General features: G+C 41.3%; 2 protein-coding genes across 2 annotated transcripts in view; one reads left to right on the top strand and one right to left on the bottom strand.

Moving 5' to 3' along the window:
- The window catches only part of LOC130571126 (uncharacterized), a 155,984-nt gene that overhangs the window by 77,867 nt on the left and 52,034 nt on the right, over window positions 1-26,083 (bottom strand). The window lies entirely within an intron of this gene.
- Window positions 6,725-24,891, top strand: filip1l (filamin A interacting protein 1-like). Its single transcript, XM_057361890.1, has 5 exons — window positions 6,725-7,230; window positions 7,747-7,920; window positions 7,996-8,174; window positions 19,416-22,209; window positions 24,472-24,891. Exons 1-5 carry the CDS (start codon window positions 6,967-6,969, stop codon window positions 24,628-24,630), a joined length of 3,570 nt encoding a protein of 1,189 aa, XP_057217873.1. The 5' UTR covers window positions 6,725-6,966; the 3' UTR covers window positions 24,631-24,891.

Here is a 26,083-nt window from a genome sequence, read left to right on the forward strand (position 1 = left end):
ACTCCATGCCACGCCGCATTGCTGCAGTAATTCAGGCAAAAGGAGCCCCAACTAAGTATTGAGTGCTGTACATGCTCATACTTTTCATGTTCATACTTTTCAGTTGGCCAAGATTTCTAAAAATCCTTTCTTTGTATTGGTCTTAAGTAATATTCTAATTTTCTGAGATACTGAATTTGGGATTTTCATTAGTTGTCAGTTATAATCATCAAATTAAAAGAAATAAACATCTGAAATATATCAGTCTGTGTGTAATGAATGAATATAATATACAAGTTTCACTTTTTGAATGGAATTAGTGAAATAAATCAACTTTTTGATGATATTCTAATTATATGACCAGCACCTGTATATGAGATGAGCGCATGCGCGCAAACTGATGTCCGTCAGGTGGAACAAGGATATTTTCGTCTCGTTTTTATTAGTTGACGAAAATGTCAGTATATTTTTATTACAGTTTTCGTTATCATGCATTCATTTTTATTTAGTTAGCGTCTCGTTTTCGTCAGTGAAAACATGTCGTTAACGAATACCTTTCGTCGTAGTTTTCGACAAACAAAATGAACACTGGAGGAGAAGAGGAGCTGATGCTGATGCTCGACTAACATCTAACACATTCATTTCAAATCCTCCTCACTTACGCTTCATTCCAGCACTGCTGGAGGTCCTGTTGAGAAACTCTAGAGACATAAGTGAGATCTCTCCTCATTATCAATATTCTATTGAACAGAATAGTGTTTGAAAAATACAGAACATGGACCATAAAACTGAAACTGTGCGTGTTTGTGAATCAATTCATGAGTAAATGTGTTGTGGGTGATAATATTTGATGATAGATGACAGAATCTGATCACGTGATCAGCGTGTGACAGCAGTGTTTTCTGTCTTTGACCTGTAGGGACGGTGAGCGCACGAGGAGCGGAGGGGACGGTCGCTCAGATCCACACGCACGCATGTGCACACACACTCACACACTCACACAATTGAGTCAAAATGAGACTGAATGAACTGGAACATGTCGTTCATGGTCTAATATTCTGTCTTACAACAATGCATATCCAGTAGTTACTCAACTCTTCTGAAAAATAAAGGTAATGACGTCGAAACAGTTAGATCTTTGTATGGAACATTTAATTACACCATTTAAATGAGTTAAACCAGATAGATTTTAGTAGACTAATATAATGTAGGTTTTGTCGACTAAAACTAAAATGATGGAGATGACTAAAATGTGACTAAACCTAAATCAAAATTTGCTGTCACTCAGTGCAGGGTATCTGCAGGTTTCTGAGAGTTAGATTTAAGACCTTTTTAATACCGTGCAGAATGAAATTTAAGACCAATTTCATAGCAACAAATTTGCACTTCCCCATGGCTAAAGCTCAAACGTTTCTCCATGTGGTAATGTCCAGTCCACTCACCTAACGAACCCCCGCGAACGTGTTATTTGTTAGTTGTTCTGCGTGACAAATAGACGTATATGATTTTAAAACGAAAATAAAATCTTTACGGCGTTGGTTCGACTGCATTTCTAAGACCTTGGAAACGCGGATTTAATGTCAGAGTCTGCCACGACCGGGGGGTGTGGCAGCGAGGAAAGAACCCAGATGCAGGCAGGCAATGCAGTGAAGGGGTTAACACAAAACACTTTATTAATCAAACAAACAAAACACCCTCGATGGGGGAAAACTGAACTCTAGAACCTTACAAAAACAAAGACTTCCCACATGGGGACAAAACATAAAACAAGAACAGCAAATAACCTAACTAAAAAAACCACGACACAACGTCTTACAAAAAAACACAGCAGGGTAACAAAGGCAGGGGCAGGGTAACTCACAACACGAACAATCCACGGACAAGGAACAGGAAACACGGGTAGACACGGAGACTTCACTTACACAACTACAGGGTACACGGTACAAACAACGTAATCCACGAACACAAGACAAAGAAACAAGAGGGTATATAAAGGCAAGACAAACGAGGGATAACGACACAGGGCAGGTGTGGGTAATTAAACATTCAGGGGAAGATAACAAGGAAACGAGAGGAGTGGGGCCAATGACAAGACACTGGAGAGAACGTATATTATTGTCAAAAGGACAATAATATGTTTCTCTCCACACATAACCAAAAGCTTTGCCATGGCTCTGCTACAGGACCAAGAAAAACATGACTAAGGAAGCAGAGCCATGACATTTAAGATATTTTAATGCTAATTAAGGCCTTATTTTGACATTATGGAATTTAAGACTTTTTAAGACATTTTAAGGATCCACGGACACCCTGTCAGTGACAAACCTGCAGTACAGCAGGTTCAGTTAAGCCTTAAAATGTAAACATTCTTTATTAAGTTGTATGTGCAACAAAATAAGTTACTTAAATTGTTAATATTTTGAAAAAAAAATGTTCTTTGAATTTCAGTTTCATTTTTGAATTTTATTCAAAATATCGAGATGTGTATGGTATCGTGAACCCGAGATGTGTACTGAATCGTGAGCTGACTGTATCGTTACACCCCTATACATAACTGATTATTTGATCATTAGATCATGTTAATGTTGTAAAAAGAAACATGTATTTCCTTATTATTTGATCTTACTGGCAAATGTTTAACAGAAAATGACATTAAAGACATGAGAGTATTGCATTCTTCAGTGTTTAGGACTGTCCTGCACCAGCCGAATGAAAGGATTTCACTGTGGATCAATACACATCAGGGTCTGTGATCAATGAAGTGAGACACAACTTACCAATAAAACACCGCTAGAGCTCCTGTTGTCTGATGAGGTCAGTTTAGTGAGGTCAAGGTTGAATTAGTGAGTAAAACTACAGCATCTGTCAGGAGACATGAGCAGCTGATAGAACAGCAGGAGCTCACAGACGTCTTCAAGATCTATTGATCAGACACACGCACACGCACGCACGCACGCACGCACGCACACACACACACACACACACACAGAGGTGTGAGGTATGTTCATTCCTCACTGATGTCTTCTCAAGCGTGCTTTCAGCTCATTTCATTAAGACATGTGTTAATTAATGAAGCTCATGCAATAATTACATGCATTAATGAATAAAGCTCAGATTAATTATACAGCAGGTAATTACTTTAATTGTAATTAAAGATGTGGTAACACGCAGTTTCTGCCAATCTCATATTAATCTTGAGTACCTATACAGCAGTACTGCACAAGTCGTATCTTTGAAGAGTATTTAGTTTGATCACATGTATAAAAGAGAGATACAGCTGTAGCATTATTTCTGGAAAAACACGAGCTGCTGGAGGCGTGCAGGGGGACGGAACTACAGCACGAGCACACAACACACAACACATCATCACATTAATCCCTTCTTGTTGTTTACATTATGCACGTAGTACGTACACGCCGATTGCCAACAAAACACAGACGTATGACTTAAGTTTGACGTACGGTTCATGTCCGGCGCCATCTATCAGCTTCACTTTTCCGAGAGAATGGCCAATAAAAGGAATAGGATCCTGGGGATCCAGACTTATAAAAAACCTTCCGAAACAAGTTGGAGTGCTGGGGGAGTGTATCAAGCACAGAAATATTACGTCTTACGTCCAACTCGGTTTTTAACAATTGACCATGTTAAGCATGAGAAGCCAGCGCGTTCAACAGTGTAAAGAAGTCAGAATGCATGACCGAGCATGATACCAGATCTTTAAACACAGTCAGACTGAAGCTTATGTCGCGGCTCTCCTGTTTTTGCCAAGTGGTTGATCTCCTTAGGGCAACATCATGTTGACCCTAACACAACATTTAAATCAACCAATCAGATTTCAGAAATAAATTAACAGTTCATTTTAAGTTTAATCTTCCAACCAGGATTAGGTGCTTCTAGACCATTGTTTTTCACTCATCATTTCCCTCTGATTTTAAAGGGTAAGTTATGGTAGGGTTGGGGTTGTGGGTATAGGTTTTATTTATAAAAATGTTGTCCATTTGGCAAAATCAGGTCGAGCCTTATGTCACCGTCAATGTCAATGTTGTAAAAAGCGCTATATAAATAAATAAAAATAATGTCACTTTTATTTATATAGCACTATTAAACCCAACCATGGGTTGACAATGTGCTGCACAATAAACACATTTCAACAAAAAACAATACAGTAGAAAGTTCTCATATCAGTGTATGGACGTGTGATAGTGTACTGTGACATGTTCCACATGTTTCTGTTTAGTAATGTTAATGCTAGTGTGCACTTTATTAATTTAAGTTGACAACAGCCTATAATAAACATCTCTTTGTTTTGTTAGAATTCAAACATTCAAGCATCATCAGCACACATGCCTGTTTTGCGTTTTAATTTTATTTTTAGATTTTTCTCAGTCTGATTAAATATGAGTCCAAACACGACGCATGCGCAGAACATCAGCAGAAACAACAGTGGCGTGCGTTATTGTGAACAGACACACAGAGGCGCTGTTGCATCTCCTGACAGTTTTATAACTCCTCATCACTGCCACCTGCTGTTGACTTTACTCGTGTGTGTGTGTGTGTGTGTGTGTGTGTGCGTGCGTGCGTGTGTGTGTGTGTGCGTGTGTGTGTGTGTGTGTGTGTTACTAATGCAGTTTTGTGAGAATGTTGTTCATTAAAACCTGTCAATCATGTTTAAAACACACATCACTCTGGTGACAATCGTCCCTTTTCACAGCACCTACCATGTCTCTCACCTCACATCTCTCATCAGTGTGAATCAGTCACCTGCTGTTCTCCAGTCAGTGAATACATCTGTGTGATCCTTGTGTGTGCATGAGACAGGATCATGTGTGAAAGCTCTGAACTTCCATCAAGACAGTTATCTCAGACTTCACCGCTCATCAAGCTTCTCATTGTTTGCTGAACATCAACCATTGTTAAATTTAGCATCTGATTAGCATTTGTATAGCATAGTTTTACTAGAGATACCATGGTAAGACTGTGTTTGAAATCACTGTGGTTTAACTGAAGTTGATTTTATTTGTATAAATCATAAAGTCTGAATCCGTTCTAAAGAAAAGTTCTTTCAGAAACCAAACATGGGCTTCGGTGTCTGCTGCTGAATGTGCAGATTCTGAGCGTTTCCCACAGCAGCTCATGAACATCATCACACGGCCGCATGACCTCTGCCGTTGCTATGGTGATTTCATCAGTGTTTGTCAACAGTTCACTTTGGTGTGTGTGTCATCAGTCAAAAGGTTTGTGAGCGGATTTGGCGTGATCGTGCAGTGACTTGCTTTGCTGACTTGATGATGAAGCATTGAAGATGGAAGATTTCTGTGTCTTATATCACGCAGCGTTTAGGGATCTGCAGGAATGAGCAGAATGTGTGTCAGAACCATGTGTGACATTTCTCAGTTGTGTGATGACGACGAACAGAACACAAGATGAGCAGAGCAACGCACGCACGCACACACACACACACACACGCACACACACACTAGTGCCTCAGCAGCATTTTCAGCAACATTATGTGAACACAAAGCTGGACAATAACTACACAAAAAACCCCACAGCAAATGCAGAATCACTCAGAGCGTGTGTGTGCGTGATCCGGTGATTGTTTGAATGTGTTTTGTCTAAATCTGTGTATTTGTTGAAGAGTGTGTTTGTGTAGTGGGAGTGTTCGTTGTGTGTTTGTGTGGGCATGATTCTGGGTGTGTTATTGAACAGAGGTTCATTTGCTTGGAAACACACACATTTCTGAATGAAGTGATAACTGAGCATACACACACACGGCAAACACCAAACCTTTTGACTCTTGTGCTGTTCATATATGCTGTGATTATATAACACACCGATCAACTAAACCAGCAAACATGAACAAACACACAAAGCACTTTCTAGAGCTAAATAATGACAATAGAGAAAAATAGATACATAAAATAGCACAAATGTAGAAATGCAGAATTTATATTTATAACCAACTTCTCAAAACTGGTAGACAACAGTGACTGACATAAGGGTTGATTAAATAATTCTCATATGTTACAATATTTTTTGTAGGCTAATGAAAGTTCTTAAAACTGTGTCAGTGTCACCACTCATGTTTTCATAATTACATAAATTCAAATGTATTCATTGAATTATATTTAAAACAACGTACCCTAGGACTGTTAGGTTGTGTGTGTGTGTGTGTGTGTGTGTGTGTGTGCGTGCGTGCGTGTGTGTGTGTGTGCTCGCCTGTGTTCGCTCAGACATGTGCGTGGCGTGCATGTTACAAAAGATTCTTACAAACAATCTGAACTGTTATTTCTCATGAGCTCATTCACTGGCAAAGAGACAGATCTTATGTCGGTGTGTGTGTGTGTGTGCAGCTTCTGTGTTTCCAACGCATCCCACTGATGGTTTATCTGCATCATGATGTTGAAGTAAGGGTTAGGACTGTGTTTAGTGTGATTAGTATGAAAGTGAAGTGTTGATGTTGATAGATTCATTACCCCCCTCCCCGACCCTAAATAGAATTTGAATGAATATGAATGCTTCCAGCTGCGTGCTGTTGTGTATGTGCAGTTTTGGGTCTCTTTGGGTTCAGACGCTGCCAGTAAAGTGTGCTCATGTTTAAAGTATGAGCTTGTGTTGTACTGCAGAAACTGAAGTCATGCTGAAACAATCCTTCAAATGTTTGACTTCAGCGATCATTTGTGTTTTATTGTCAGTATCACAGGAGATCAGAACGTCCTGTAAAACAGCTCTGACACCACATGCGTTCTCTAGTTCTATTTACCCTCACCATGTAGTCCCCATGAAATCAACGTGAAAGTTTTGTGAGTTTGAAGAAGATATTTCGAGAAATGTCTCGGTGGCTTTGTGTTGATACAGTGTTGTTCTTCTTTTGTTCTGCCGTGAGGGGGAGAATCTTTATTTTGGGGTGAACTGTGCCTTTACGATTACAGCTCGTGACGCACATACCCACAATCCTCTCTGCTCAACACACACAGGTAAACCATCATGCGTTCCCGTAGCAACAGTCTGGAGGACACAGCAAAGGCGAGAGGAAGAGCAGGACAGCAAGCGTCTGAGCGTGAGGAGACGTGTCGCAGGTCGAGACGGGCTTCAGGCGATATGGGCAGCGTTCAGAGGAACCACACGGACGGCCGACACCGAGCGCAGAGAGAGAGAAACACATCAGCAGCAGCAGCAGCGAAAAAGAGCAGAGACCTGTCGAGAGATGACCTCCTCTTCCTCCTCAGTATGCTGGAAGGAGAACTACAGGTCACATGAGCGTTTCATATTTGTTTTTACAATGACAGAGAGATACTTTATTTTATATTTCATTCCATATTTTATCTCTTACTTAGCACCTTATTTAAATGTTACTCAAATGTTTGTACTTATTGTATGTCTTTTGATATACTGTATGTTCAATGCTTTGGCAATATCGTAAGAACACGCAATCATAGAGAGAGAGAGAGAGAGAGAGAGAGAGTATCTGATGAAATGTATTAGAGCTCCAGGCAAGTCATTTTCATGATGAAACACAATCACTCCTCACCTGTAAATGTCACTGCTCCTCTCATGCATTGTGAATCATTTCTCTGTTTTGAAGGAATTCGGTCGATAAGTGAAATCTTTGAGTGCTAGTGGTGTAATGTCACAGAAGAAGATTTTACAAGCGTGCCTTACAGAAAACATGACGTGTGTGGACAAAACAATGGCGCTGATATAGTTTAAGATGGGTTTTCAGTTTAGACAAGCTGTAGAACATGACACAGGTTGTGTTTGTTGCAGGCCAGAGACGAGGTGATCAATGTTCTGAGAGCAGATAAAATCGATCTGGCTCTGCTGGAGGCCAAATACGGTTTCGTGACGCCTCAGACGGTTCTGAAAGCGCTGCAGAGAGACGCCGTCCAAAGCAAAAACAGCGTCTGGCAGGAGGACATCTACGAGAAACCCATGACGGAGGTAACACACAACACCTGACGACACGCGTGCCCTGACACGAGTCCTGCGTGTTCTTAGCGTGTTCTTCTGTGTCAGCTGGACAGACTGGTGGAGAAACAGCGTGAGACATACAGACGCATGCTGGAACAACTGCTGATGGTGGAACAGGCTCACAGACAGACGCTTCACAGACTGGAGAGCGAGAAGAGCAACCACAAGGACTTCATGAGGAAGAGCGATGAATTCACCAGCCTGCTGGAGCAGGAGAGAGAGAGGTCAGTGCTCAAGTGCTCGTCACTATTAGCGTGAGCGGAGTTGTTCAGGACATCAGGAGTGATCAGTGAAGAGCGTGTCATCTGTTCCAAGCGCAGCCGTTTTTCAGTTCGTGCTTATTAATGCTGCCTTCACGTGCTCTCGGAAATTCCATAATTTCCACTTCAACCCGGAAGTAACATCTGGATTTAGTAACATTATATAGTCAATTATCGGCCATATCGGTATCGGCCGATAAATGGTCATTTTTAATGTTGTCATGGTATCAATGGTATCAGCCGATAATACAATTTAGGCCGATATATTACAGCCGATAAATAATTTCCTCTGGTTAAACTTCTTCAGCTGCACGCTGCTCACAGTTAAACTACAGTACAATACAGTATCTCATTCTCTTACTGCTGTTAGCAAAACATTGTTGATGTAGATTCAGTATTTATGAATGTGTAAATTATAGGAACAAAAACCCATTGTTTGAATCAGACTGCTGTCTGAAAGCTGTCTGTCTGGAGACCTGTAAGACACGTGGCTATTAACAACACTTCTCTGGGTTGCTCTGGAAGAACATCTATCATTTGTTTATTACATAAAAAATACACCAGAAAAGTTTGAAGGTTAAAAAATCGTCAACTTGTGTAAAGTAAACCTTGTTTTCTGCAGTGAATGTTTTCAAATAAAAGCAGTTGTCCACGTTCTGCCTTTTGTTTCAGTCTTCAGTTCAGAACATTTTATATTAACATTTAGATACTATATATTGGCCAATATATCAATTATCGGCTTTCAGTGGTAAAGAATTATCGGTTATCGGCCAAAATATACATTTCAGTGCATTCCTAATTAAAAGTATTAAGTAACATTAAAACATTACAAGTATCCGCTGTGCATTGTTGCAAGGTGACATCATTTCCTGTCTGACTCTCTCACACAGACATGCACACACACACACACACACACACACGCACGCACGCACGCACGCACGCACGCACACACGCACGCACGCACATGTTGGGTTTCCATGTTTTATGGGGACATTCCATAGACGCAATGGTTTTTATACTGTACAAACTGTATCTCATATTCCCTCCCCCTAACCCTAACAATCACACACAACTGTCTGCTCTTTTACAGTTTCACAAAAGTTCATTCTGTATGATTTATAAACTTGTTTCCTCATGGGGACAAAAAAATGTCCCCATAAAGATGGCAATATCCAAAACCTTTGTCCTTGTGGGGACATTTTGTCCCCATACCGTAGGGTTTACCCTCCCCCCCACCAACACACACATGCACACACATTGTGTGTGCATGTGTGTGTGTGCTGTGCGTGTGTGTGTGTGTGACTGTGTGTGGCAGTTGTGAAGGTCATTTGTGATAGTAAAAACACTTTTCAGTGTTCACCTTTTCTGACTGGCTCACTTTTCATTAGTGATTCTGTGTAAGATTCTGCAACAGATCCTCTGTTAATGAAAGTCCTGTCCTCAACAGTTATATTTGTGCTAAAGAAGCGTTCAGTTTCCTTACATGGCTCTTAAAAATAAGTCTTGAGGATTATAAATACACCGGGACTGATAATATACACCTCAACAAAAATAGAGCCGGCCGGTACAGTATCTGATGTTGCCATGACGGGGTTTGTGTAAAACTATCCTGAAGAATTAGAGTTAAATAAAGCCGAAGGAGACTGTCCGCTGTGTTTCTCTGCATGTCCGTTCGATGTGAGTTTGTCTGAGTGTCAGTCATATAGAAGTCAATGAGACTGAGCTCAGAAACTCCAGAGAAACTCTGTTGCTCTTAGTTTAAAGCAACACCAGAGAGTTTTTCGACTTTAAAATAATCTCTCTCAAATCATTTTTGTGGTGGGACAAAACTTAACTGGACGAATTTTACTGCCGCTGCTATCTAAGCAGTCCTCTATCGGCTGAAATCACACTTGTAACTTTGGTGTGCGGGAAGGTTCACAAGCCCCGCCCATCACCTGCTTTACGGCATATGTCACGTTTTACTCGTAGCCTGGGTGAAGTTAGCCAACATCTAACAATAAGACAAAACGATCTAGTTCAACGCAAGTCTCCAAACCATTACCATGGCAGAGCCAGCAAAAAAACAAAGAGGAAGAGAGAGAGAGAGAGAGAGAGAGAGAGAGAGATCGGACACGAGCCTGAACACCAATCAATATCTGACGGACTTATACTCGGTGAACGGGTTGCAAAACAGATGGAGATCTAACGTTAGCCTTCCTGCTACTGGATTTGAAAGTCTTATATGTATATTTTTTCTTACTGTCCTGTCCTTTGCAGCTTACTAGTTATTAGGCTGTGTTCAGGTTGTTTATTGGTGCACTAAAGTTACTGGTTCACAATTTATAACCGTAAGGTAGACTAGAGATGATGTAATCATCTGTAAGTTGCCGGGTCTCAATAGCTTATGTTGCATGATCGTGCCTCGTCACCAATTGAGTTTTATGCTTGTAAACGATGACTACCAAACCACAATAAATGTTTTATGGTCAAAAGTTGCTGATTCCTTAGTTCATGCACATGGACTAATGTTATCGGTATCTATAGTTACTGTGCTAGGCACTATTCCCATAGCGAGATGAGTGTAAGTTAGTGATTGCACCTATTACACAGAGCACAACGCCTGGTCGCGAGTGTGTTTCCCAAAATATAACTACACAAAATTATTTTTGTTGGTTACTAAACACATTCATGTGCATGCATTGTGTTTTGGGTGACTGCAAATGTGCTATGTAGCTAGCACACTATGCGCTAATGGCTAACAACCAGCTGCTACCTCACAATCGAGTTTGAGCGATAAGTATAGCCCAGTAGTACACCCTGTGGGAGCCAAACGAGTGCTTTAGTACATGCACAGTTTATGAAGTGACATGATGTAACAGCTCACGTGTACTGCGCTGCCCACGGGAAGCTTATACAGCGACAGTCTTTACGACACTGATAACATACAATTGCGCTTATCAACCACATGGGGGAACCATAAGCAAAAGTTCTCTAGTGTTGCTTTAAATGTTTGACGTCCAGTGTTCATCATGGCCTAATGAAACAGGGTTGTGCTCGTGTGTAGACAGCGGTTCTGTGAACGTGAGGTCATTTGGCTCCGGGCTGTTCGCTGCATGTGGTAATGTGATTACATATCTGTGATAGAACGCACACATATACACCACCACCCCCTCTTCTCCCCTCACAAACATTCACTTTTCTCCGTCATTGCCTTCTAAGGAAGACTTGAGGATTAAAGAGGAATCTCGAGCAGACGTTGTGCAGATGGTTTGTCAGGGTCTCCGGCTGCTGTCACATTATGTTACAGGAGATGAAATGAGTCACTTTGACTCGAGACATTTCATCGTGGCTCGTGTCCACTGCTGTTAAAGGGATAGCTCAGCCAAAACGGAAAATGTCATTTCAGACCTGAATACATTGCTCTGTTCTGATGAACACAGAGAAAGATATTTGGAAGAATGTTAGTCATTTTCAGTTCTGGGACATCATCCACTACCATATAGGAAAAAATTCAATGGTAGTCAGTGATGCCCGAGAACTGTTTGTTTTCCTAAATTCCTCAAAATATCTATATCTATATTTCCAATTTTCCAATGATGTCATAGAAGTGAAAATTTCTAACATTCTTCCAAATATCTTTCTCTGTGTTCAGCAGAAGAAAGTAATGCTCTAACAGGACTTGACACACAGGCGAGACACGTCATGAAGTGATGCAATAATCTAAGTGTGACAACTGTACAGATGAAGGAAACATTATTAACGTGAGTTCACCCAAAACTCATCATTTACTCACGCTCAGATTGTTCCAAACCTGTATGCTGCACCATTATCCTATTTTAATCCTGAAAACGATGTATGCTTCCCACAGTTAATTGAGCATAATCATTGTGACATTAATGTTTTAAAAGCAAGCGCAAAACTCCCGATAAGGTCAGAAAATCATTGCAAAGCTGGTATCTTAAACTGACACTTTACAGGAAATCCAAAACATAACATTTTTTCACTGCATTTTATATCTGTTTAATCTTTGGCTGTTGTTTAAAGCAACAAATGATCTGCTGGCATCCGCTGATATCTGTCCACATGAAAGATCATGTTCACACAGAAGAAAAGAGTGACAAGATCTTACAGTCACAAAGCCTTCCGAGTTTCTTGGAAAGAAATCTTATAGAAATCATATTCAAATGAAACGGGCTCATTAATGAAAGCTTTATTGTAAAGTGTAAAGTGTGTTATAAAATAAGTTTTAATAGTAATTTATTCATTACATTACATTTATTCATGTGGCAGACGCTTTTATCCAAAGCGACTTACAAGTAGGAGAGCATATCAACATTTTGTCAGCACGCTAAACAGTAGCGTTAGTTCTCAAGGCCATGCTACTGGAGGATTAAAGCTGCAGTAAGCAAAGGAGAGCATCAACAAATATATATACCTGTATATATAAGACACAGACAGTTATTGGTCAGTCAGATAAATGCGGAACAGGTGTGTTTTGAGCTGTTTTTTGAAAGTTGTGAAGGATGCTGCAGTTCATTCCACCACAGGGAAACGTCTCTCATCTTCATGCCATCTCAGATGTTTATGACTTCACTTCTTCATCTGAACACAAACGAATAATTTTCTATTAAAATGTCCTCATGTTATCAAAGCTTCAAAAATTTATTTCTTCTAAAGAGAAAACTACTCACATTTTCAGATGAATTCATTAAAGCAGATTGATAAATGAGGTCATGTACGTGTGAGATGACACGATGAGAGAATGTTCAGTACAGTGTGTGTGTTGTGTGCTGAATAAACATCATGTAAACACTGAAGTTTGTCAAAAACACAACTCAATATATAATCCAGTGAGTGTCATGAAAAGGAAAGATTTGCATTATCTTGAGCAATGATGAGGATTTCTAGGTTTTGAAGTGTTGAATGTTTACAGTGTTTACATCTGCTGGAGGAACTTTAGCAGCAGACAGAAGAATTACTGCACACACCAACTGTCTGAGTCTTAATCCAACTTCAATGAAAAAGAGATGAGAATACTCACCTGACAGCTGCATGGCCTGGATATCAGACAGATTGCCTGTGATTAAACGCTGATGTGCTGAAGAATCCTGATGTGGATCTGAGGTTGTGATCGGTGTGATGTTCAGTTGTGTGAGCGCTGTGAGCTCTGTTGTTTGGCTTTTCTCTCTAGAGTTTCATGGGATTCATGCTGTCATGTTGAGCGCCGGGAAAGAGTTGCTCTATGTGTTTTCTAGAGAGTTCTGCTCAAACACACAACAGGCCAGTTCATCATCTCAGACGTAATAACTGATTTGAGTTGACATGAAGATCATACAGCCGGTCTGTCAGATTACAGGCCATTCAAGATTATAGACTGATGTCTTCGTACAAACACTCATATTCATTTAGTTGTGCGTGATGTTTACACACCTGAGGAGACACAGAGAGTGAAGCTGATGATTGGCGCACAAGTAAGAATGACATCACTTCAGTTATTCAGATAAAATATGTTTGAAACACTTTCAAGTTGGAAAAAGTTTTCTTTGTTAAATGTAAGCAGCGTAAACTCTTTACTGGAAGTACAATCACAACATTTAGTGAGTTATTTTACACACACACTCCTAAAGAGTGAGATCATGTGTTCATATGGGTTTGGTTATGATGTCATTCCTGTCAGATAATCAACTACAGGCAACCAGAATCACATCAACATCTGCCTGTTGCACACACGCACACGCGCACGCACACACACACACACACACACACACACACACACACACACACACACACACACACACACACACACACACACACACACACACACACAGGCTTTGGTTGACTATCCCTGTGGGGACAGTCCATAGGCGTAATGTTTTTATACTGTACAAACTGTATATTCTATCCCCTATCCCTATCCCTAACCCTAAACCTAAAGATCATAGAACACTTTTTGCATTTTTAGATTTGTAAAAAATATTGTTCTGTACAATTTATTAGCTTTTTTGCCCATGAGGACCTCAATTTTGGTCCCCACAGTGACACGAGTCCCCATGTGTTGGTGTGTATTCAGGTTCAGGTCCCCACCGGGATATACAAACATGAACGCACACACACACACAGCACACAGACACACACACGCGCACATTTTTCAAACGATACCAAAGGAGTATAACCCCAGGGTTTTACTGTGCGCGCGTCATTTCACCGAAGATTGCTTCAATAATCTTGGCGCGTTCACTCACTGCAGGATATGTGAAACGACTATCCTTGAAAGAGGGGGCAATACCAACCTTATTTGGACCTGTTAGCTCCACCGAATCACAACCTGTAAGTGTGACTATTTATTTTTGTCTTAACTTCAAGAAATATTTGTGTACCTTATGTCTGTGTTTAGCTAATGCATATAAAGCTATCATTAGCATGTACCGTTATTTCTGGGGTATTACAGTTTGATTATCTTGCTATTAACTCGGCTAATTTAATTGTTCAATCTATTAACTCTCAAAGTATTTATTTCAAAAACTGAGTCGAGTACTATCTGTATTGTAATAACATCTGAAGATATGAACACCGTACACTGTATGCCGTGTCAACTAGTCCAAGTATAATACTGTTACAAGAGAATTGTAAATGTCCTTCTTCTTACTGGCATCTGCAGAAGGATCAATTAATTTTCCAAATACTTTCAACGTTTATGAACTTAATAAAATGTTTTATGAAATAATTTTTATGACATCCAACCACCTGTAAACCGTAATCCAGTAATGATGGTAGGCGTTCCATTTGCGACACATGATGAACGCGTTTGACCAATCACAACAGACTACACCATCTGACCAATCACATGACACTAGGCTAGCGGATAGGAGGGAACTAGACGGATGAATCGCGGAACGAATCATTTGCGAGTCAGACAAGAAGTATGGTAAGAATAACTGCCTATTATTACGACATAATAGTGTTTTTACACCTTGTATGCACATACACGTGTTGTTGGACACTCCATAAAGCAAAGTAGGACCTTAAAAATCATCTGCTACTTACTCTTTAAATCTGAACTTGTGCTTCACACACTGAATTAAAGTGACAGCACTCCGTTCATGATTAAACATAAACATCAATGATACTTAATAACCTGTGATACATAATAACATTATACCTACAGTTGACTTTCTTTTGTGAAGTTCACTACACACACAGTGTGGGACAGAACGTGATGATGATCATGTAACCACAACCCTAACTTGGATGAGTCCTGCACTGTATATACACTTTAATAGCCATTCAGATCTGTTAGATCACACATGTCCTCCATTGTTACGCCCTCGGAAGGGAGAGTAACAAAACAGAGGGGAGAAAGAGATGTTTCACAAATGGTTTTATTTAAAGGCCGCCAAGCCATTTTGAGTTCAACGATTCAAAAAGACACCAACAGAATTGTTCGTTCGTTCCAGAATAAATCCGGCAACGTTCGCACGCCAGGAGTCTCAAGATCAATGCCCCCTTCAGAAGGAATCCAAACTGCTTTTAAAGGCACGGGCACTCCCATGCCCCGGTGTTCCCAATTCGGCTGATTATTCCTGCAGCAGCCACATCACGCCTGCAGGTGGAATCCAGAGAATACGGCAGAAAAGCAACAAGACGTCGCAGCCGTGACATCCATCATCTACAGAAAGCCCTGCGTTATTTCTCTCTGTGATTCTTACACACACCTGCACGCACGCTTTATGAGCTTTTGTGCCCACGAGGACCTCAATTTTGGTCCCCACAGTGACACGAGTCCCCATGAGTTGGTGTGCATTCAGGTTTAGGTCCCCACCGGGATATACAAACATGAACACACACACACACACACACTTAATGAAGCTTACAGCATGTGATGTGAACTCATTCAAAAAAATAGAGATTCTGTCATCACTCAATATAATCTTGTTTTTTCTTTGAATTAAGATTTTTCTTACCTCATTGGCAGATTTGTTCTTGTTTCCCCCCCAGTAAATAAGGCATAACATTTTAGGTCATTTTTCTTCTCATGTAAAAGTTTGTTGTGTTATTTTGACTGTAATGATAGTCTCACAGTTGCATGAATAGAGTAAATATTCATTTACTTTCGTCAACTGAACAGAGGATCTGTGTGTGTGTGTGTCAGTGGATGAGTGTACTGGAAATCTGTGTGTGTGAATGTAAGATTTGTGTGTGAAGATTTGTGAGAAGAAAAAGTGCTTGTAGTGGAACAGACTTTCTGTCACATTGGTGTGGATATTCTTAACAGGTAAACGATTTAAAAATTCATCATTGATGTTTTTTAGTCAGTTTTTCACACTCGACAAACTCTTAAACTCTCACATATGTCCATGCGTTTCTCCTGTGTTTTATAAATGTTTGTACATTTGTCTCCCTTCAGCTGAATTAATGGCTTCATGTGACAAAAGCCAGAAGGAAATGTTGTAATCCAAATACGCACGCACACACACACACACACACACACACACACACACACACACACACACACACACACACACACACACGCACACACACACACGCGCACACGCACGCACGCACGCACACACACACGCACACAAATATAAAAGTCCAGATATCATTAACCCATCACATACTCTCTTCTTCTCATGTAACACACACGCATACACGCGCACACTCACGCACACACACACACGCACGCACACACATGAGCTCATGGCAGTGAGGGGCTCCATATAAGGGCGTGCTGATGATGTCATACTCTTGCAGGCGTCTTCAGAGCGTCTCATTGTTGAGTTTCAGTGCTGGAATGTTCAGATCACAGCAACAGAACACGGACTTACTGAACACACTCAACATCAGCTCACACCACACATCAGGTACGACACACACACACACACTGCCGCTGTTTCATTCTTCTGCTCTTCGCTTGAGATTTTCTACCGTTAAACAGCTGTTTCTAAACTTCTGACATGAGGTGAGATGCTAGAAAAAACATTTAGTGTAACAGAACATCTGTGTTCCTGAAGCTTTACATAGAATCACATAGAAATGTTGTTTCAGAGAGAAGCTTTAAGAGTGAAAATACTGGAAATGACACATGTGACACAATTGACTGTTTTCTGCTCTCATGGTGATGATGATGATGAAGATGATGTCTGTTTCATCTGGTTGTTTCAGTTCGGTGCTTCAGTGTTTGATACTGTGGAATTTGGACTTGGAGCTTGATTCAGTTCTTCAATAATCTTAAAAAACACTGTAAAAACGTGACGTTTCTGCACCACTAAATGTGATGTTCAGAGAAGTGTCATGACTGGTCTCATCTTGTGTCAATGTGTTCAATCATTTGAATAGACAGTGTTCAATAAATCAGATTGATCATCTCTGTCACGTCTCATCTGCCCTCAGCTGGACACACAATACACATTATTTCATATCAATCGTTTCACGTTCATAACAAGAGTTCTGCTTCACGTCACATTATAATTCAAAAAGCAGACGGCCTGTAATAATCAGCACGTAAAGACACAGCAAACGCTCATCTTCAGCAGAAACAGAGCCCACAGACTGGTTTTTTAATTCCGTCAGATTGTCTCGCGGTGTTACAAACCTTCATTCATGACAAATGTTAAACCTTCTCACAGGCTATTCCAAGTGTGTGTTAGTCTTTTTCCATGGCATAGATTTTTCCTTTTCACCATTAAAAATCTGGCCTCATGAGAACACGTCCAAGTCCATCAGGCCGTCCAGATTCAAAGAAAGTCAATCTGAGAACTGTTATTAGAAGTCGGGAAGGATGCGATTTAACGTCTGATGTGAACTGCAGAGATCTCAGTGATGAAATCTCGTGGGTTTTGCTTCTGTGTGTCTTTCATCACTTTATGTGATGTCAGAAAATTCTCCTTCAAAACTGTAAAATTCTCCTGAAAACATTCTCCAGAGTTTCTTGATGTTCCTGTACGATCTCTCAAACGTGCAAACATGATATTGACAGATGTGTGGTGTTGTGATGTGCAGTGTTGGGTAAGTTACTCTGAAAAAGTAATGAGTTACTAGTTACATATTCAATAGTGTAATTAGATTACTGTACAAATTACTCTTTCCAAAAAGTATTTAATTATTTAAATCTATATTCTACATCAACCTTGATTAGTTCAGTGATTCAAGGATAGACATGAAACGACTCTTTTAATTCATTCAAATAAATCGTATAAAACTACATAAAGTACTCTTATTAACTGACCAAAGTATTACAAATGTGAGAATTATACAATTATTAAAGCACAGATTTTAAAGTTAGACTTATATTTTATACATTATGTTGTATATTATATATTACATACTGTACATTACAAACATTTATTCATTACAATATATTGTATATTATATTACATATTACACAAAGTATTTCGTTCAATTACATCAGAAGTAACTGTAATTAAATTACAGAAAATTTGAGTAATCCCTTACTTTAGTTTTCAAGGGGAAAGTAATTAAATTACATTAACTAATTAATTAGTAACAAGTTACACCCAACACAACAGTGCGTGTGTTGTAGTGTTTGAAAGATTTTGAAACGATCTCGCTCTCTCTCTCTCTCTCACACACACTCACACACGCACGCACGCACGCACGCACACACACACACACACAGTGATTTGATTTATGTTCAATATAATGTAACTATATGGATGTTTGTTTTCTCACATCTGTAGTAAAAAGTGAACATTGTAAAAGAATCATTAGATGTTCTCAGGTAGAACAGGTTTCCAATGAGCTGTAAATGGTTGTGAGTGACACACTTGTAGTTACAGTGACATCATATTTGTTGAGCAGTAGTTCAGAGTCTCTCAAAGAGGTTTTGTTTATACAGGCAGTAATGACCTTTGGAGGACGGGGAATTCCTTTAAATGTAAACCACAGAAGGATGGTGGTGGTGTTCATTGGGTGGGTGGCTGGAACCCTCTTATTAAGAGACTCTTTCCATTTCCCCTGTGTCGTGTTGTGGAGAAACTCTCTGTTTCTCTCTCACCTCTGGAACACACACTGCCCTACGTTTACTCTCTGATTCTGTTTTACTTACAGTTATACCTCAGTATATCCCTCCGAGTACCTGTACAGATCACTTTACGTAACATAACTTTGTGTCTGACTAAAGTGGAGTAAAATCGCACATGGAAATTGATAGAAAACCTATGATGGCTATCATCTCTCTAATCTTTGACTCTTTTCTGTTACCAGATTGAAGCTGCTCATCGATCAAGAAAAAAATCACCAGGAGAAAAAGGAAGAAGAGAACAATAAGAAAGTCACAAATCTGAAGGACGAGCTGACCAAGCTGAAGTCTTTCGCGCTGTTGGTCGTGGATGAACAGCAGCGCGTCACAGAGCAGCTGAGCCAACAGACGACAAAGATCCAGGAACTCCAGAGCACTGCCGCTCAGACCCAAGAGGAGCTGAGCGCCGCCCTCAGCCGACTGCACGAGGAGGAGAGCAAAGTCCTGCGCTTAGAGGAGGAGTTACGCAACCAGGCCTGCCATTTCCACCAGGAGCAGGAAGCCATGACAGCCAAACTGAACAATGAAGATGCTCAAAACAAACAGCTGCGGCAGAAGCTCTCCTCACTCAGCCGACAGCTAGACGATCTGGAAGAAACCAACAAGACCTTGCACAGGGCTGAGGAGGAACTGCAGGAGCTGCGGGACAAAATAAGCCGCGGGGAGTGTGGCAACTCCAGCCTGGCGTCTGAAGTGGAAGAGTTGAGGAAACGAGTGCTGGAAATGGAGGGGAAGGATGAGGAGCTGATCAAGATGGAGGACACGTGCAGGGACCTGAACAGAAAGCTGGAGAAAGAGTCCGCCCAGAGCCAGAGCTTAAAAGCGGAGGTGGACAAGCTGAATCACAGGATCATGGAGCTGGAGAAGTTGGAGGACACTTTGGGCAAGAGTAAACAGGAGTGCCGTTCATTGAAAAGCAACCTGGAGAAAGAGCGTGCTACGACCAAACACATGTCCAGTGAACTCGACGTGTTACGAGTGCGAATCAAAGAGCTCGAGGCTGTCGAGGTCCATTTGGAGAAGACAGAGCAGACGCTGAAAGAGGACCTGACCAAACTGAAAACGCTCACAGTCATGCTCGTGGACGGGCGCAAAACTATGTCTGAAAAACTGAAGCTGATGGAGGATAAAGTGCAAAAGAGCACCGGCAAACTGCAGGCGGAACAAGACATGGTCAACACTGTCACTGAGAAGCTTATTGAAGAGAGTAAGAAGACGCTGAGGTCAAAGGCTGAGCTGGAGGAGAAGATGTGTGTCGCCACTCGAGAGAGGGATGAACTCAAAGGTCAGCTCAAAGCCGAGGAAGAGAAGAACACTGACCTTCAGTCCAAAGTTAGTATGATGAAAAAAAGACTTCAGTCCTTAGAGGCGGTGGAGAGAGAACTGCTGAGGAACAAATCTAAGGAGGAGAACACGAAGACCTCGCTTCCTTACCGCTACCAACAGGAAGACAACAAAGTCAAAGACTTGACGCAGGAAGTAGAACGCCTCCGGAGGAAGCTGAAGGACATGAAGGTGGTGGAAGGTGATCTCTTAAAGACGGAGGGGGAATTTGAATCACTGGAAAAGAGATATTCCAACGAACAAGAACGGGCAAAAGCTCTGATGGAGGAACTGGAGATGTCCAGGAAGGAGCTTTCCAAATACCAGCTGGCTGAGAAAGAAGAATCCAACCAAGAGCACGTCCTATATAAGCGTCTCAAAGAGGAGGAGGCCAAATCCAGTCATCTGACTCGAGAGGTAGAAGCTCTGAAAGAGAAGATCCATGAGTATATGGGCACAGAGGAGTCCATCTGCCGCTTGAAAACGGACCATGCTACCCTACAGAGAAAACTCTCCCAGCAAGAGGTTCGGAACAAAGAGCTGGCCAGAGAGATGGAGTCGCTCACGCGAGAACTGGAGAGATACCGTCGTTTCAGTAAAAGTCTACGGCCAGGCATGAACGGAAGACGCTTCTCAGATCTCCAAGTGTCGTCAAAGGAGGTGCAGACTGACCCGCCAGACAGTCTGTCCCCAAACTACAGGAACCTTCCGCCACTGGAGCGCGCTCTGGTCAATGGCAGATTGTACGTTGAGAGTGATCCGGAGGACCAAGTCAATTACAATGAGATTAACCGCACAAAATGCACTCCGACACCTATCAACAATGTCAACAATCTAAATAACAACAACGTGAGGAGATCTCAGGGGCCTTTCCTTAAAGCTAGAGACCATCATCATCCAATGAAAAGCGGCCATATTCAACAAAGCGACGTGTTCCTTACGCACACTCCTGGCCAACCTCTCCATATCAAAGTGACCCCCGACCACGGGCACAACACGGCCACTCTAGAGATCACGAGTCCCACCGCCGAGAGCGTTCAGTCCTTCACCAGCACTGCCGTCATCCCCACGAGTGGCACTCCTCCCAAACAGAGGATCACCATCGTTCAGAGTCCGTCCATCTCGCCTTCAAGCAGGGCCAAGGGTTCGCCTCCCCCCGAGGGTCCCTGTGGCCCCGGCACGCCCGATCGCTCCATGTCACCGCTCACCATGGCTGCCTTTTCCCGTTCTCTGACCTCTGACTCCTGTGGATCGGTAAGCCCGGACCGAGCCTTGTCCCCCATTCAGATAGTGTCTGTTACCACCGGCTCCCCCGACAGGTCGCAGTCCGTCGAGCCGCCAGAGCTCACGGGAGGTCATAGTCTGTTCCACGTGAGCCCAGAACGGCAGAGCAGCTGGAAGCTGCAGAGGTCCAACAGCTCGGGTCCCAACGTCATAACCACTGACGACAACAAAATCCACATTCACTTAGGAAGCCCATACATTCAAACTGTGAACGCCACGGCCCAAACCATCAGCCCCTATTACTCGCTCGGGCCGGAGCAGAGAGTTCCCGTACTGACCAATGGCTCCACAGCCAAGAGCAACAGCAAAATTACCAGCAGCATTGTGATAAAACCCACATCCGGCCCAATCTCACGACCCGCACAAATTACAGTAAGTAACATCTGTGACTGACTCAAACTCAGTAGAGTAGTGTACCGCCTCCCCGCCTCGTGATCTGCTGCCCTCCAGACCTTCACATGTTTTCTGTGTTTCTCCTTCATTAATAATGAGTGACGTGTTGATGTGCATGATGTGTAAAACTAAAGTCGAATGAGGTTTCACTCACTCTGAGCTCCAGTGCACTTCCGTTCTGTTTCGTTAAAAATCACTGATTGATGTACAGTTTCTTTTTTATTTTATTTGCCACATGATTTGCGTTTTATGTTGTTTTTCAAGTTTAATAATTAAAGTGAGACTGTTCACAGAGGCTTGATTTATTTATGAAATGTTTGAGTTTTGCATTCTGATGAGACACAGAAGCGGTCAGATCAATGAGGTAATTTCTTTAGAAGAACACATTTCACCACTAATACAGGAAAAAACAAACAAATATTTCGTGTCATATCTGGAGTCTGAACATATTCTACATGTTTCATGACTGTGAATCAGGTAAAGTAGGTTAAAGTCACCTTGAGTTTATTGGCTGATGTCTTTAGTCGCCATGCGCTCACACAGTCAGAATCTACAGTTTTGTGTAATGATATCATGGAAAACCTTCAGCCCATCTGCACGCTCATGTCTTTACTGCATGAGATTTCACTCCAAAAGATTGTGTTAGCCTATCAAGTTTTCTCTGCTTCTCTGCACACACTCGTGCGTGTGTGTGTCCGGGCGTGTGCGTCCGTGTGTGTGTGCGCCTGTGTGTGTGTGTGTGCGCGTCCGTGCGTGTGTGTGCAGGCCTGGTGTGTGTGTGTGTGTGTGTGTGTGTGTGTGTGTGTGTGTGTGTGTGTATTCGTGTACGTGGAGAACAATATCCAGCGTTAAATTGATTCATGCTGGAATTTGTGCTGTCTGCAGTGTGTGTGCGCGTCCGTGCGTGACTGTGTGTGTGTGCGCGCGTGAGTGTGTGCGCGCGCGCGTACTCATGTGCTCTTGTTGTCTGACTATATAAACTGTATGTTCATTGAGGGTTTGAGAACAGCTGTGATTATGTCTCATCACACACACACTCACACGCGAACACACACACAGAGGTGGAGAATGAGCTGAAGCTTGTTATCAATAAATGATGGTTATTTGTTTTTTGTAATGGGAGTGGCGTTTGCTGGTTTAACTGGTCCGGCCTGGCCCCCTCACCAGACCAGCAGACTGTCTGAGTCCATTGATGAAGATCTGACAGAAAGTCACATGAAACTTCACACAAAACAACACAAATGTTTCTGCAGCAGGACAGGAGCTGAGCGCTCCAAACAGAGCTCTTGTTTGGTTTCTATGGTAACAGCAGCTGCCGTGGAGACGGCGGCTTGTCTCTGGTTTAATGAACGGTCATTATGTGCATGTACATGTCCTCTGACTCGCTCCAGAAGTACCGGCGTGACCCACATTTCCACATTTCTCACGTCTGCAGACACAGAGAGAAAACGTACAGCCTTTATCAGATGATCCCTACACACGTGTCTTGTATCTTTCAAACAATATCTAAACATATAGTCCCAGACTATTTTAAATGTTGGAAGTGTCTTGATCGAAAACAACTTGCACTGACATATCTTATGATATATTCATATATATATAGGCTATCATAGGTGCTTAAAATATATCAGTGCAGTTGTTTTGTTTTGTTGTGAAGTATGTAAAAACATACTTAAATATCCTATTTAACCCAGGCCTAGTCCTGGCCTAACCTAATCCCTGCATGGGAAACCGCCGCTGAGTGTTTAGATGCACTGCATGCGCTGACGTCACTTTACGGTGTACTTTACATCTGTGTTTCTGTGTTGTGAATATGAGCACCACTTCATACAGCTGCAGAATATCACTTTTAAACACCGAGATTAAAAAGAAATGAATGAAAATCATTAAAATATCATCCACAGATGAGAAACAGCGCACATTGATCCCTGTGTTTGTATAGCGTCAGAAGTGACCGTTAAAGTGACAGCAGCACCATCTTGTGGTCATAAACAGTACAGCACATCTCTGTCAGCACCAAGTTTTCAATTCAGTTTTTTCTAACACAATTAAACACAGAACTCAGTTTGAAAGTGGAATGTGATCAGCTCTGGTCAGCTTTTTTAGATTTTACAAGTTATAAAACATAAAAGAAGAAAATACAGTAGATTGAGTTGCATTCACAACACGTCAATGAGAACATTCTGCACATCTTCTCATTTTAAAATGGTTGATTTCTATTTTTCATTTGTGCTCTGACAGGTTCCTCTGCAATCATTCCGTCGTCCTGGACCGACCAGAATTCCCAAACCCAAAGGTCACAGTGCACCAGCAAAAGGGTCAAACAGTGGTGCTCAAACTGCACTCAATCATGGGAAACGTGACCAACCTCAACATGTAAATCAAGCCACCAAATCATGATCACATCCGTTTATCATGAAGAAAAAGACTTGTTGTTTATTTTACCTTTTTTTCCCCTGGTGCTGTAATGAGATTTTGTATCTAGTTTATGTTTACTGTGAAAACTCCTGACCATTATGTTTATGGTGCTGAATGTAAGTGTATTTTTAGTGTAATTAAAATTCACTTTATTATTATCAACATGTTTCATTAGATATATATGAGACACGGTGAAGCACAGAAACCAAAAACAAAGTTGCAGAGCATCTGTCTAGCAGTGTTCCTCTCTCTCTCTCTCTCTCTCTCTCTCCCTCTCTCTCTCTTTTGTCAGAACATATATAATAAATATATCATAATAAATATACATATGATAAATTAATGGATATAACTAAATAAAACAGACCCCCCATAAAAAGCAAACAAATGTGAACTCTAACAGTAATTGTATTTTAGCATAAAACAGTAATAGTCATAAGTCAATAGTCTGTAAATCGCTTTGGATAAAAGCATCTGCGAAATGAATAAATATGAATGTAAATGTAAATAAGAAGAACAGGCCAGGGTTATGCAGAAACTACATTTAAGCACAGAAACAAAAACATTAAAATAAAAGCCAGTTAAAAGTGTTTTTACATATCATAAAAAACAGTATAAAATTATAATAAAAATACATACTTGTATTCAGAAAGTATATGAGTGTTAATACACGTCGTTAGCTGTGTTACATTGCAATCGAGTCATTCCACATTACTTCCATAACTCAGCACTGCTATGAGCAAATCAAAAGTCACTTCGTCACAGTTATGCCCCAATCAGGATCGAGTATCCTCAAGCCCTGCCCGCGCGGCAAGTGTGAAGCCGGCGTCAGGCTGAATGAATGACGCCGGGAGCGCGCGCACACTGAGGAAACTTCTTATCTCTTATGAGTGTTCACGACTTTATTTCATTCATGTTTCAATTGTTTTGATCTCTGTAAAAGACTATTTTCCATCTCTTTAGTTGATTTTAGCTTTACTTTGTAAAGAGAAGATCGCGTTTTGAAATGACTGATCAGAGATCTGTGTTAATGGAGATCCCAGAACCTCAGGCCAAACTCACAGGTGAGGATAAACTTGATATCTTTATACATATAAAGTTACATACAGAATAATACACGTGTAGAGAATAGAACATCATGAATCCATCATGTTTAAAGGGACAGTTCACCCAAAAATGAAAACTCTGTCATCATTTTCTCACCCTCAGGTTTTTCCATACCTGTATAAATGTCTTTGTACTGCCGAACACAAAGGAAGATATTAGGAAGAATGTCAGTCACCAAACAGATTTCATCCCCCATTAACTGCCATAGTGGGGAAAATAAATACGATGGGAGTCGATGCTTTACTATCCCTTTAATGACATCTATCATATGATATCAACACTAACCAAAGGAAACATGATGTCATATTATGAATGATTGTGTGTGTGTGTG

The sequence above is a fragment of the Triplophysa rosa genome, linkage group LG20 (genome assembly GCF_024868665.1).
Source record: "Triplophysa rosa linkage group LG20, Trosa_1v2, whole genome shotgun sequence".
In the NCBI taxonomy this organism is placed as follows: domain Eukaryota; kingdom Metazoa; phylum Chordata; class Actinopteri; order Cypriniformes; family Nemacheilidae; genus Triplophysa; species Triplophysa rosa.

Excerpts from the sequence above, each read along its gene's own strand:
- filip1l (XM_057361890.1), top strand. The coding sequence starts at position 6,967 with ATGCGTTCCCGTAGCAACAGTCTGGAGGACACAGCAAAGGCGAGAGGA. Across the intron at positions 7,231-7,746 it reads TGCTGGAAGGAGAACTACAG|GCCAGAGACGAGGTGATCAA; the intron begins GTCACATGAGCG and ends TGTTTGTTGCAG. Across the intron at positions 22,210-24,471 it reads CACGACCCGCACAAATTACA|GTTCCTCTGCAATCATTCCG; the intron begins GTAAGTAACATC and ends GTGCTCTGACAG.